The 15,852-nt window shown below is 35.3% G+C and overlaps 1 protein-coding gene across 1 annotated transcript in view; it reads right to left on the bottom strand.

Moving 5' to 3' along the window:
- The window catches only part of LOC144374486 (zinc finger protein 713-like), a 33,145-nt gene extending 18,104 nt beyond the window's left edge, over positions 1-15,041 (bottom strand). Inside the window, exon 1 of the mRNA XM_078037292.1 lies at positions 14,871-15,041. Coding sequence (XP_077893418.1) covers positions 14,871-15,041 — 171 coding nt within the window. The remainder of the gene's footprint in view (positions 1-14,870) is intronic.
- Positions 15,042-15,852: the final 811 nt, after the last annotated feature.

Genomic DNA, 15,852 nt, shown 5'->3' with positions numbered 1-15,852 from the left:
TAATCATATGTATATGATACACCCACACAGGAAACAGAGACTAAAATTACAGCAACTGTACATGAGAATACAGCCACATTCTTCCAGAGTTGAAACCAAGGGGCATGGCTAAAGAGGAAGAAATAATTATTAAATTTTGTAAAATGTAAATTCTAGGAGCTAGAATTTTTGTTAATGTATCATATCCAGTTTGACAAATACTATAAAATACCATGTATGTTTTATGCTGATGTCAGATGAATTTTGCATTTCATATGCAAGTATGTTTACAAAAAGAATATGCAGTATTTGAAAAAAATAAAAGTACAGAAAAGAACACAAAAGACTCAAATATTCAACATAATTACAAAGAATAAAACTATTATAAAAATGATCATTTTTCCCAAGGTACCCTTTAATAATAACTGGTCATAATTTTATCATTATTTACTTTTTGTTAAAGAAGAAATCAAAGCAAAAACTACTAAAATTTTCCTGGAAAGTTGAAAGTATATAAAATTAGACAAGAACTCTCTCATATATAAGAGCAAATATACTAGTGATTATTACCTGACACTAATGCATGTTATAATATTACAACAGGGTAGTAATTTTAAGATAAAGAAATCACAATACAGAAAACTACATAGGACAATTCATATGTATGTAAATATCTTTTTATTGTTAATTATTGTAAGTATATAAATCAAAACATATCAATAAAATATTTAATGTGAGTTAATGCTACAATACAACCTCAAGGTAGATGTTAGAATAAAAGACATAGATTACAAAAGCGACTGGTGTGCAGAATGTGTGTGACACTGGGATTATACACAAGCATCCACCAAACAGCAGATATAAAGAGAGATAATTTTAAAAAATAAAATAAAAATAAATAAAAGCAGATTATAAGCCTCCCTCCATTTATGGATACACCAAATAAATATATCATCCTGTTTTGAGTCCTTCTAAAAACTGTAAAGAATTAGAGGCACACAAATTGGAAAACTGAAAAAAAAAATATTGACCAAGAGATAAGTAGAATGCACTTGAAGATTTTCCTGATTTGAGCAATATGCAAAATTACTGGAACAAAATGCCCAAATCCAGTGTTAATATAAATAAAGGAAGATTGATTTGGGTTTGAAATATATTATTTTACTCTAATTTGCCTGTAGTTCAAATGCTAATTTATCTGTACACACAGAGGAAGGAATAAGATATACATGAGTATTTACTCCAGGTGGGAAAATAAGTGGTTTTATATGGCCATGCAAAATCCATGGGCTTTATTCCATTAGACCAGAGTGGAAGAGGTGTTAAATCTTAAGGTAACTCCTTAATCCCTTAGAGGGATTTGCCAACATTCTCTAAAAATGCAAATAGCTGTTGCTGACAGTTGAACTTTTATCTAGACAGTACCAAAAAAATTAACAGGGAAATACAGACCACCACTGAAAGCCAAAGTGGCAATTTAGCACTTCCTGAGCTCTCTCACCCAGATCACTTTACTAATAACACCAGACCTAACCAATTCTTTCTGTAAGTAATTTGTCCTGATATTTACTTTTTCCATTCAATGGTCTACATTTGACACATCTTTTCAAAGCATTGAAAGCACTGGTAAATGTGCACATGCAAATCTACCTAGAACAAAAAGGAGAGTTTTCACATTGGTGTGCAAACATTGTAATGAGCTAAAATCTCGAATATTAGTGAAGAAAAATGGCTACAATCACAAATCCCTCTTCATTTCTAAAATAGGTGCACATCATTTTTTTTTTCCAGTGAGCATAAGGCACCCTGGATTCTGAAAAGCTTGCATCAGAATTTTATTGCACCATCCAACTATAAGATCTTCTGCATGAGCACAGCTGTTAGAATGGCTACTCTCAAAAAGTGGAATAGTAAGTAGTACTCCAATTATATGAATATGGAAGAAAGAAACACTGTGCTTGACTATAAAATTAGTGAAGACATTTAAAAAAATGGAAGCTGAGAGTTCTCTCAGTTATTTATTTGAGAAACTAAGCTCTCTACATTCATACTGCTCTTGAACAAGAAAAGCCCCAAGTACTTGTCTGGACTTATGAGAGGCATTAGATGTGCCAGTTGTGGGATCCTCATATTACATAGTTCTGAAACACAGTTCCAGGAAAATACAAGAGTGGGGTGTGCAGTGAAATTCTGAGTCTGGTTGAAACTGGCTGCACTAACTATGGTGGGAACTGGCAATGGTGGGCTAGAATCCCTGGTGTAATCTTTGTTTTCTGCAGTCCTGTGTCTTCTTCTGAGAAAGGTCAGCCATGAATTTCCACTGGCCAGTCAACTGGACCATATATTAACAGTAGACACTGAAAGTCCTATAGTATCCTATAGAATATTTTCAGCCCCTACCTTAAATTCTATGTGAGAACATTTGTGGCAATATTTCTGAATCTTCTCAGATTGTGTTGTGGATTCTGGAGTGAGGAGATCATCATAATCACAACTCCATGTGTTTTTTCCGCCAGGAGGGGGATGAGATACTCTATAGGTATCTCAGTTTTTCCTTTCCTCCTGAATTCATTCTCCTTCTTTTTGTAGATTGTGGTATTGTGGATTGAGCCAGAGGTACTGTTCCACTTAGCTACTTACCTGGCACTTTATTATTTTTTTATCTTCAGAGAGTTGCTGAAATTTATATATAAAATTTTAGCTTCCTGTTCAATGACAACTTCCCCCTTTCCCAGTATTATCAGTTACATTTTTGCAGTATTATCAGTTACTTTACCCATATTATATTTCAAATAAACATGATATTTTCAATTGTTATACCAAAAACTGAATGAGACTTTAAAGTAGTTTTTTCTCTCTGGGTGCGATGATACATGCATATTAATTCCAGAGACTCAAGTGGCTATGTCAGTAAGATTGCAATTTCAAGGTAAACATCAGGAACTTAGGTAGACTAATTAGACAATTAGAAAAACCTGTCTCAAAATTTTAAAACATGGCTGGGTGTGTAACCCAGAATTAACATGCTGCTGTTTCAAATCCCCAATACTATAGAAAAAATCAAAAGCAAAATTTTTGTTGTTGTTGTTTATGAGCATTTTACATGATTGAAAAATAAAGAAGAATCACATGACCTTGGAAAAATCATGTGTTTCTATACTTCCTTTGTGTTTCCAAAGGCAGACAACCTGTCAGAGTGTCTTTATGCTCAGATTTCCTTTTGTGGAATGTATATGAGCGCATTCTCATTTACTCTATTTTTAGGAACCATGTGTCCTCTCTATAAATCAGAAAGTACCTATACAGGAGAAAAAAATCAGGTTCACTGAACATAAGTGAGGAAGCCTAGAAGTGGATACCCACTCGGGCAGACTTCACACCAGATGGTCAAAACTTGCTTCTCTTTACTGAATATGTGTAGATTGGACAATGCTTATATGAGGGGTCCTGATTGGACACAACTTGTGTCTTCATATGCTCAATCTGAACCTCAGTGAGATTTTTGAGAGTCAGGAGATAACCTCAAATCCAAAAATAAATGATGTCACAATTGTAGGGTCTTGTCTGTACATTTATTTATTTTCTTTTGAGGATCTAGGAATTGAAATCCAGATCCTCAGGCTGCAGCGAAATTAAGGCAAGGTATCCTTGGAGAAGTAAAATCCAGCCAACCCAGAAAAACATTTGCATTTAAACTTGTATATGAGGCATTTTGAATTTGTAGATTATATATGTTAATATATTATTTATGGATGGAAATAATACAGTGACAATCCTGTAAAATTTCAATTAACTTCTCTTGTATGGAAACAGATTGAACATTAAAATTATATGAGGTGGAAAGATAATTATTTTTTTTAGAATTTATATAAAAATAGTAAAATTAAATTTTATAGTATAACCCTTAATTTCCACTATGTGAAAATTACCATTATGTATTTAAAATATTACTAATAAAGTATATGTTTTTTTGGAACAGAACCCTCAAAACTATGTCAAGACTCCAGAAAATCTAAGTTCACAGAACCATACTTGAGAGTTATGCTTGTCCTGAGTTCAGGAAGATGAAGGACATGATCACTTCTTTTTATGCTACAGGTGAAAGATACATTTACTTTTTTAAGAATATTTCTCCTGACATATAAAAAACTAGAGGGAAACTGCCCTGAGCCAGGGCAAGAAGATTTAACCAGAAAGTAAGTGTATGGTGTGTGTGTGTGTGTGTGTGTGTGTGTGTGTGTGTGTGTGTGTGTAATATATATATATGTTTTTCTCCAGATCCAAAGATTTGAGTCTATTATTTAAATTGATTAATGGTATATTCCTTATTTTACCACATGGCCTTAGACCCAATGGCCTGTCTATAACATTTTCTTTTGCTTCCTTGGATGAAAGCCCCTTAAGAAAGTGGACTTGAAATGAAGATGAATTGTGTTGATATCATGATCTCATACACCTGTAATCCCTACCTATCTGTAAATCTGGCTTCATTACCATGGATATGGCTAAGTAGTACAGTATCCCTGAGTTCACCTAACTTTAGCAAAATAAAAATAATGAAGAAAGTAAAAATAAAAGAATGTCAAAATGAAAATTAGCTAGCTCAAAAGGAAATTAGGTACCACAATGACAAAATGACAGCTCCTCTCCTGCAGGTAAATGGACCTTGGAGATTTGATTTTGATTAATTATTCCACTTGTTAATCTCCAGCCACTGGTAAGACACTGGGCTGCAGGAACACACCTGCCACGTAGTATTTTATGCAGATTCTGAGAATGCCCTTTGAGCTTAAGGAAGGCAGCAAAGAGTCTCTGCCACTGACATGTCCCCCACCTAGTTGGCAACTTAGTACATAGTGGCCCAGTGGAGGACTTAAGCCTGCAGACTCCAGAGACTGCCCAGAGTCCGAATCTGCTAGCTCCTGTTTTCAACACAGCCAGTCTTGTTGTTCCAATAGTCTTCCTCCCCCAGCCTCCTTGATAGGCCAATGCACACTCACCATTGCCTGGTTCTCAGGAGTAGGGCTACTTGGGATCCTCAGTTCCTGCACAGAAGAACAACCTGTGACTCTGAAGTGTGAGACTACAGATGGCAAAAATGGAGGACTCGGGAGATAAGAAGTGAAAGCCCACCCTTCTACTTCCTGATGACACACATGATTGGACGGTTCCCACAAAATACTCTTGATTAGAAGGGGCTTCAGATCATGAACATTGAATCTGAGAGAAGTGAGCCCTTTTTTTGAGTGACAGGGAATATTATCCAATCCAGACATGAATAAGAGCTAGAATCTCAGGTCGTTGAGTGCTGTTTTTTGTTGTTGTTGTTGTTGTTGTTGTTTGTTTGTTTGTTTGTTTTTAATCTGAGAAATTTAGCCCAGAGTCTCAGGCTGCTGTTATTTTAAGGCAAGGTTGTTTTCCCATAAGTGGGAACTAACCCAACCAGCAGAACATTTTCATTTAAACTTACATATAAAATCATTTCAGTTTATGGATTATATATGCTTGTATATTATTCAGGAATTAATATAAAATAATGACAATTATTAACAAAACTTATTTATTTATTTATTGATCTCTGTTCTTTTTAGGTGACAGATTAAATTTTGAACTGGGAAGTAAAAATGCCCAAAAAAACAACACATAAGGGGCTGGGATTGTGGCTCACCAGTACAGTGCTCACCTCCCATGTGCAAGATCCTGGGTTCAATCCTCAGTACCACATAAAAATAAATAAGTGAAATAAAGGTATTGTGTCCAGCTACAGCTAAAAAAATACATAAAAAAAACAAAGTATAAGGTGAGAAACCAGCCTCTACCTCAGAGCAAAGACTGTCCAAGGAAGGGGGCATGACTCTTGTCCTTGGAAAGACACACAGAGCACTCCTAGGCTCATACCCACCCTGCTGAGTTGTTTATCTACAAATAACAGAACTGCTGAGCCTGGTGTCCCAGACTCAGTCAGGCTAGGTAGGGATCCATAGCAACCCCCTAGCAACCACCAATCAGCATGAGACAGGGAAAATTCCTGGGATTTCAAATGACCCTTTCAGTAGTTTATGGTGGTTGATAACATTTTGGGAAACCATATAGTTCAGAATATATTCCCCTCATGGCCTAAGCCAATCTGTTCAAATGAATTCCCATGTTGTACTAACCAATCATGCTTACCCAACTTGTTCCCACCAGTGAATGTGCTAATCATGTTTTAGAGTTGTTTATGATTTTCCCAAGGTGTGTGATGATTTGCTAAGAGATGCTATGATGTATGTGGGGTACCAGCCTTCCACAAAGAGTGTACAAAACTGCTGAAAACCCCGGGCTCAAGGCTTCTAAGCCACCAGTTGCTGTGTGTGTGGAGGACTGAGCTAGCTTGCAATAATCACCTCTTTGGTGATTACATCGATCTTGGTCTCTGGTGGTCTTTCAGGGGTCCCACATTTGAGCATAACAGTCTCTCCTGAAACCCATGGGAAAAGAAGACAGCACTCCAATTCTCTAGGACTGTAGTTTTATAGCACAAAACGGTGCAAAAGGGGGGTGTCTTGAGAACTTACACGAATAAGGATTTTCACAAGCATAATACAAAGGCAGGTAGTAGGTTAATGGTCTAAATGGTTCAGCACTTAGGGAGTAAACTTAGATCACAACATCAGAATTTATGATGCACCACTAAAGTTTCAGAGTGAGTTGTCATTTGGTCAGGGAAAACCACACATGGGTGAGTTCAAGGCACTGGAAGGCATTGCAAACAAGGTTACAAATCACAGTAATTTATAATGAAGCAGAAATTAAGTTTTCATGCCTTTGTGATGAGATGGCTTCCAATCTTAAAAGGAAATTAGGCTGGATTTTTCACTTGCTATAACCATAGATTTTAAAGTGTATGTTTTATACTTTAACAAGCATGAGAATTAAATTATTAATATTAATTACTACTAATTTTTTAAAAGACTGAATTAAATAGGAAATTAGGTATTTGTTATTAAATGCATAAAAATTTTGATTAATATATTGACAATATAAATATGGAAAATTTTGACAATGATAAAAAGACATTTAATATAAGAGATTCAATATTATAAGTCCCTCATGTTCAGAGTGTCAGTCCTTCAATGATTTTTTCATTTTTTTGGGTCATTTTGAATTACACTTCTGCAAATGTTTGTTAAGTATACAAATTTAAGATTTTGTATTCTGTAAAGTCAGAAAAATGGCAGATTTGAGATCCTGTCAGGATTTTAAACTTCTAAGCCATGTGGGGCATCTTAGCACTTTTTTTTTCATATTTGCACACAGTCCAATTCTAGAGAGGAATGAGTTGGAGACATAGTCTACTGTCCTGAGAGAAGAGAAATTGCCTTAGGCTATTTCTAAAGCTTTCAACTTTTCTAACTTTTCAGAATTTTTGGTGATTTGAAAAAATTTTTTATTTTAAGAAATGAATTGTTTGAAATTAATTATTTATCTTTCCTGCATTATTTTTCACTTTCACTGATTTTTTTAGAAGAACTAACAGAATAGAATTCCAAAAGTGTTCCATGTAAATTTAAAGGTATGTTTCTAATGATCAATATAGAAAGTAGAAGCAAAACATCATCTAGTTTGGTGGTTCTGCCTCACACTAGAGAGTTACTTATTTATTTCTGCCATTATTCACTAGGTTCCTGAGGTTGCAGAAATCACCAACCAACACAGAGAAAAGTCTTTTTAGTTTGTTTCTCACAACCAATTCAAGCTAAAATACACTAGTATCATTGTAGTTTCAGACCAAAATGTGTTTCTAAATTATAAAATATGTATACATAAATATATAAATAAATATAAAATAAAATATAATATTAGAGATAATCATTTTGTTAATATTTCCCTTTAGAAACAGTTCTGGGAACAAAGTGTCACAAATAAGACATAAATCCTACATTGCTACACAGAGTAATTAAGGCACATACTAAGAGCTTGGTATAAAACATAGAGACATAAATAACTAGAGAACACCATAGAGAATTATACCAGTGCTAAGCAGCAAATTCATAGTCTTTAAGTACATGAAGAGACAAGTTATCATAGCAAATTTTATAACTCAGTTGCTGCTAATATAGAGATAATATTTTCTGCATTTAGTACCTTCTTTGCAGATATATGAATTACATTTAATCCCAACCAGTAAAATGCAGAAATAGTGTAAAATTATTCACCATGAGTAAAACTACTTAAAGAGAGAACCAAAACTTCCATTCCTGCCCAAATGTTTATTCCTGACAAAAAGACTGCTTCTTTTGAACCATTTCTGTGGATGATTTTTTATAATAAATATTTTGGTGATTTTTTTGCATATTACTTAATATAATAGCTTCACATTTTCTCTTTTGTCCTATTTTACTACCTATATTCTGAAAGAAAAATATTCTAACTCCTAAACTACCTTGATATTTGAGCTATCTTTTAATTTTTAAGCTTATATCATTTGTATAATGAATACTGTGCTTTCAGTAAATAATGACTATTTTTATGTACCTGGCTCATTTACAGGAGTTTTGTTGTGTTCTTTGGTTTTATTTACATTGAAGTTTAAAAAAAGGTTAATTTTAAACCAAATCACAAAGAAAAGACCACCAACTCCAATTTTAAATCAAATTAAATCAAGATTGTATTGTGTACACAAAAGCTGGCCAGGACTGTCTCTTACAAGATTCCATGCTAGAGATCATCCTGCTGATCTTCAGGAAAAAGTTTTTAAAGCACAAAAAGTTACAAAGGAGGTAGGTGTATAGGGTACTTACAGCTAACAAGATTTTGACAATCATAATACAAAGGCAGATAGCAGGTTAAGGATCTACATGGCTAACATTTCAGGGGAAAGAATAAATTCAGCTCCAGACATTAGAATTTATAAGTTGCCACTGAGATTTAGAGATTTGTTATTTGGTAAGCAGGAGCCAGGATTAATGAGGCACCAGTAAGGTTTTAGAGAGGGTTGTTATCTGGTAAGGGATACCCAGGCATAGGTGAATTCAAAACACAGGTAGAAATTTCAAGCAAGTTTAAAACATCAAAATATTGTCAGGCCAAAGAGAAATTTAAGTTTTCTTACAGAAAACAGAAATAAACTTTTTACCTCTGAAAGCACTAAGAGAAGATTTTATTTTTTGTATTTTTTCACATCTAATGGCTTCTGGCATTCCTTTGTTTGTGAGCATAAATGCTTTCCTTTTGTGTTTATGGGGCTTCCAAAACAACAAATATATATATATATAAGCCCTTCTCATAGGGAAGATGTTTTTAGCATAGCAAGTAACTACCCTTTAACCCACAGGGTCTGACAACCATATTATAGGATATGAAAGACCCTCAAATATGCTTGTTCTTCCAACCATTGTTCGCAAAGATTGACAAAAGTCAATTCATTGCACAGAATGAGTGAGGTGGGTCTCTGCTCTGCAGTCAAGAACAGGAGGTAAAAGAGCCCCCAAAGTGAGTTTAGACAGGGCTTTACATGACATACTTGACAAAATCCTAAAAACAAAAGAAAACATAAATTCAGAGAGAACCATACCCATATAATTTCGTTTGACAAAATCAAATTCATAAGAGGAACAGAGGACAGAGGCAAATCTAAAGGAATTTAACTATATTTTCTTTTTCTAAATTGCTATTAATGTCTCCCACAATTATAGAGTTCTGGATCTCCTCAGTTCTACTTTCTCATTACCTTCAACCTACAATACATGAGGCACACTGAATTTACCCTGCTCATGTACTTATCACTTATTTTTTTCTATAGAAATGAATATGAATATGAATATATTTTTCATACATTTCCAAGATTCTACCCTGAAAATTTCTGTGATATCATTTCCCTGAAATGCATTTTCATTATTTCATGTCAGTTCATCTAAGTATTCCATATCATGCGTTGGAAAAGATGAGACAACTCTAAGTCCCTTCTTATAATTAAATGTCAACCTCAGTACCTCCACAGAACTTAAGTCTCATTCACCTTTCTCATTCATAGTGCTTTATTTTTTAAGTAGGTAGCAGAAATTTTATTTTTAAGAAGAGTAAGTCATTTTTAGCCATTCAGTGTACTTTAGAGGATCCCAAAAACCTATGGTTGTGGTTCTTAAACAACCTTACCACTGAAAGATCTAGATTACACTCCAGGTTGGACACTGATACTATGCTTCCATGGGAAATGGTTTCTTGGTTGTGAATATTGTCTTTTCCTTTCCCCTATAGTCTTGAAAATGTGTGGATTGTGCAAACTTTTAGAATCACTATTTTCAACACACTTAGCACATTTGATAATAGAAGACATCTAAATTCTGAAAAAAAGAAAAGACTCTTCACCAAGCTCTAAAGAAGTGATAAAATAATCTCTGGAAAAAATAACAGTCATCCATTAGATTATTTTAAAAAAATACTAAGAATAAGTTTAGATAGTAATACATTACTCTACTAGGAAAAGTGATATAAATGCGATTTTAATTTTTAAAGTTGTTTCTGATTACTACAAAGAGAGTATAAAAAGCTGGGTACATGAGCTAGAGTTGTGTCTCAGTGGTAGACTACTTTGCTAGCATGTGCAAAGCACTGAGTTTGATTCTCAGCAATACATATAAAGATTTTTTTATTTTTTAAATAAATGACAGCAGAATGCATCACAATTCTTATTACACATATAGAACAATTTTTCATACCTCTGTTTGTATATAAAGTATGTTCACATCAATTCCTGTCTTCATAAATGTACTTTATTTTTTTAAAGAGAGAGAGAGAGAGAGAGAGAGAGAGAGAGAGAGAGAGAGAATTTTAATATTTTTATTTTTTAGTGTTCGGCGGACACAACATCTTTGTTTGTGTGTGGTGCTGAGGATCAAACCCCAGCCGCACGCATGCCAGGCGAGCACACTACCACTTGAGCCACATCCCCGGCCCCATACATGTACTTTAGATAATAATGTCTATCACATTCCACAATCCTTGCTAATCTTTACTCAACACTCCTACACTGGCTACTTCACATAAACTGCCTCAAGGATTTAATGCAGTAATCAAATAGATATTCTTCAGCCTATGCAGTGCTGTTGGAATAGCTATTATAAAAATATAAAATTGTCATGTATGGTGGCAGATGCCTGAAATTCTAGAAGCTATGGAAAATGACACAGGAGAATTGTTAGTTCAAAGACAGCCTCATTAACATAACAAAGCTACAAACAACTTAATGAGAGCCTATCTCAAAATATAACATAAAAAAGAATGTGGATGTATCTCAGTGGTATGCACCCCTGGGTTCAATACTCAGCACCAAACCATACAAAACCAAGCAAATGTCTCATATTAATAGGAATTCCAGGGTACACAAATATGTAAAAATGTTGGTGACATTTTTAAATAAATTTAATAAATATATTTTAAATAAATTTAATAAATATATTTTATAAAAGGGTTAAGGTTCTTTAAAAGCCCGAAATAAAAATGCCACATAATCCACTAGTAATAATTTGGGGTAGCAGTGCAAGGTTGTACATGCCTGTACTCCCAGTGGCTTAGGAGGATGAGAGGTAGATAACTAGAGGTTTATTCTCAAATTAAAGACAAGCCTCAAGAACTTGGCAAGGTCCTAAAAAACTCAGTAAAACTTTCTCTCAAAAATAAATAAATAAATAAAAGTTTTGGAGACTGGGTATGTAGCACACTGGTAAAGTGCCATGGGGTTAATTTCCGTTATTTAAATAAATAAAAAGATATAAATAATAATTCTTGGTTAAAAAATGCCATACAATCCAGTAATAATAACTCTGGGTATATATGTAAAAAATTTGGAATCCTTTTGCTAAATATTGCCACACGTCTATTTTTATTGTACCTTTATTCACAGTATCTAATTAAAGAAAACAAATGAAGTACCTTTTAGATAGAAAGTATATCAGAAAATGCCTTCCAACTGCAAAGCATCTAATTACTCTATCGCTTCAGAAGCTACACACTTAAAATTCAAACTGGTCCCTAGAAGGCAAGACTCAGAGAGTGGTGTTTTCTAAATACTCCAAAAAATTTGGAATCTCTGGGAACCTTGTTTCAGATATTCTAAAACTCAGAACTAGGTCATATGGGGGGTCAGAATGAGAACACAACACACAGTAAACTCTTTAATGGGGAATCTGAACTCAGACACTGTCATAACCAAAAGCAGTGTTGGAGATAAAAAATAGATTCTGTTTCACTGATTTCTGGGTTATGGATTCAAATCAAATATATATTAGAAAAAAGTTAAAGCTACTGGTTAAAATCTACATAAAACAGTATTAAATATACCAGGGGCTGGGTGTGTTGGTGCAAGCCTGTAATCCCAGTTGCTGAAGAGGCTGAGGAAGAAGTATCAAAAGTTCAAAGCCAGCCTTAGCAGAAGCGAGGTGCTAAGAAACTCAGTGAGATCCTGTCTCTAAATAAAGTTAAAAAAAATCCTGGGGATTTGTCTTAGTAGTCAAGTGTTTGTGAGTTCAATCTCCAATATTCCCCATAAAAAAAGTACCAGGGGGCTAGGGCTGGAGCTCAGTGGAGCTCAATTGTCTGGCACATGTGAGGCACTGGAATCAATTCTCAGCTCCACATATAAGTAAATGAAATATAAGGTCTATCAACAACTTTTATATATAGTACTAAGATATTGACATGGACTTTGATCTAATTTGCTATGTACTTTAGCCCTTAAGATTAAAGTTGGCCAGGCATGGTGGTGCATGCTTGTAATATCAGCTGTTTACAAGACTGAGACATTAAGGATCATGAATTCAAAACCAGTCTCATCAATGGTGAGGCACTAAGCAACTCAGTGAAACCCTGTCTCTAAGTAAAATACAAAATAGGGGTAGGGATATGGCTCAATGGTAGAGTGCCCCTGAATTCAATCTGTGGTCTCCCCCCCAAAAAATAAAAGGGGCTGAGTAAATAGCTCAGCTTGTAGAGTGCTTGCTTTCTAAGCATGAGGCCCTGGGGTCAATCCCCAGTACTGAGAGAGAGAGAGAGAGAGAGAGAGAGAGAGAGAGAGAGAGAGAGAGAGAGAGAGAGAGATTGATTTAACTTGCATGTAATTTAAATTCAAGTTAGTCCCACTTTTATTTTTTCCTGCCACACCAGAATAAAAGAATTTCCTGAAATGTTTGGAACGTTTCTGTTGGTTATTTATTAACTTATTTATTATTTACTTATTTTTATGTGATGCTGAGGATCGAACCCAGGACCTTGCACATGCTAGGTGAGTGCTCTGTCACTGAGCCACAACCTCAGCCCCTTCTGTGGGTTATTTTAATGAAATGATCTGACCATAAATAAGTAAATAAACAAATTAATTAATAAATGAATAAATCCTCAATTGATGACCCATTACATTTTTAAAAATCCTTAAATGGGACACATAAACCTCATTTAGGATTCATTCTTTTTTAATGTCACCTAATTTTATTCTGCTTTTTTCTCATGTGAAAATCTCAGATGATAAATTAAAATCTTTTAAAAATGCCCTCCAGTTCTTGAAGAAAAACATTGTAAATGATGCATACATTTGAAATAAAACATGGGAAAATAATGATTAATAATGCTGAAAGTGCAGTTTTGAGATGAACCAAAATTTCTCAGTTTGCCAATTGAATCTGTGTGCTTGTCTCATAAATTTTGAAGAAAAAAATCTATTTAAGCAAGAAGAAATAGAATGACTACCATGTGGTATGAGGAATGATACCAGAAAAAAAATTATTTTTGTGTGCCATCTTAGAAGTTTACTGATGGTTTTGGGCAGAACAAGGAGCATAATGCATTTAGAATAGGCTTTGGAAAAGGCATCCTGACTACCATATGGGTTCACTTTTATTCTTTCTGTGACCCATCTTTTTTTTTTTCAAATTCAATCAGGAATCACCACAGGGACTAAGGACTTTGTAGAAGGTGTTCCCACAAGTGGGCTTCAAGGTCTTTTACATTTCAAATAGGCCTTAATGGTGCTCATTAACATATCTTTCAGTTAGCCACCAGGTGTGTTTGAATGAGGCCCATTATTCCAATTACGTGGTCATTATATCATCAATTCTATTTTATACTCATTCTCTGTGAACAGAGAACCCTAGTTTTGGATATGTGAACAGAGAGCTAGAAAACTAGGGGTTTATTCTGAGACCTATGGAGAGCTGAGCTGAAGTTCTGGATTTCAGACTTTTGTTCTGGATTTGACATACTGCTTCTGCTACATTTAAAAAATCTCAGGACTCATGAAGAGAATGAGTTAAAAGCCAGAATCATCAAATTCAAAAGGACCCTGTCTCTAAATAAAAATATTTCTAAAAAAGGGGGTGGGAATGTCAATCAGTGGATGAACACCTCTGGGTTGAATTTCTGGTACCAAGAAGAAAACAACACACACACACACACACACACACACACAGAGAGAGACACACACTGACACACACAAAATAAATAAATAAACAAACAAAACCCTCATGAGTAACAAGCCCTAAAATCAGCAGCCTCTCTCATGCATGAATACAATAAATGGATTTGTAGTTCTCTCCTGGTAATTATCTCAGTCTTCACTATGCAATCTGGAGACATGCTGGACTCATGGCACATGGAAGCCCACAAAGGGCTTTAGAAAGAAGCTGAAAACACCATACAGTTATGTAACAAAATGCCCAGGTTTTCAACTGCTGATCTAAGCCTCACTAGACTAGTCAGAGGGAGGTGAAGGCTAAGCTACCACAGAGAGACCCTCTGGCCACAAGATTCTGGAGAGGACCAGGAGGAGTCCCTAGCCATGACTCCCAGTTTCCACTATTGCTACTCCTGTCAGCCTTAAGCCACCTTCCTACACAGTCTCAATATAACAAGGCACTTACCATTTCCTGGCTCTCAGGGTTCTCAGCATTCTCCCTGTGGTTTGTTTTCAGATTCTGCACAGCACAGACACCTGGGCTCCGGATCCAGGACAGAAGCCTACAAAAAGATTGAAAAAATGGCGGGCTCCATACGCAAAGGGAAAGGAAGATTGTGGAAGCCCGCCCCCTCATCACCGGCTGCGTGAGGATTGGACAGTTCTCACCTAAGTGATTGATTGGTCAAGGCTTCAGGCCCTGCCTCCAACCTGAGCCAAGTGGGCACACAATCAAAGTCTGAATGACAGGCTGCTCCATTGTCACTGTATAAAGACTACACATCTGGGGCTGGGGGTGTGGCTCAAGGGGTATCTTGCTCGCCTGGCATGAGTGCGGCCCAGGTTCAATCCTCACAACCACATACAAGCAAAGGTTCTATGTCTGCAGAAATTCTCTCTCGCTTTTTAAATTTTTTTTAAAGACTCAAGATCAGGGCTGAGGATATAGCTTAGTCAGTAGAGTGCTTGCTTTGCTTGTATAAGGCCATGGATTCAATCCCCTGCACTACAAGCACACACTCCCTCCAAAAAAATAAATTAAGAACTTTGGGGACTAGGGTTATGGATCTGTGGTAGAGTGCTTCCCTACCATGCGTGAGGTACTGGGTTGAACACCCAGCATCACATTAAAAAGCCAACCAACAAAAAAACTACTAATGGTATTGTGTCCATCTACAACAAAAAATATTCAAGAAAAAAAAGACTGTGAAAAAAAAAAGACTACAGAACCCATAAACACTTTTTATAAATAAAAATATAAAATATGGACTATTGATGTTTTGATGGAGGGGATCTCAAAGTGGTTATACACAAGGTAGGAAATGGATATAGTAAGACATAAGACTGGTGATTGCTGAGTATGTAGATTTTGCTATACAAAAGAAGTATTGGTGGATGATATGGGGGTAGGGAGAAAAAGAGCAATGAAAAAAGAGAAGAAAAACTTG

Source organism: Ictidomys tridecemlineatus, unplaced genomic scaffold, assembly GCF_052094955.1.
Source record: "Ictidomys tridecemlineatus isolate mIctTri1 unplaced genomic scaffold, mIctTri1.hap1 Scaffold_719, whole genome shotgun sequence".
NCBI classification, from domain to species: Eukaryota; Metazoa; Chordata; class Mammalia; order Rodentia; family Sciuridae; genus Ictidomys; species Ictidomys tridecemlineatus.
The sequence above is the reverse complement of the archived record's forward strand: the minus strand, read 5'-3'. Positions and strand labels throughout refer to the sequence as shown.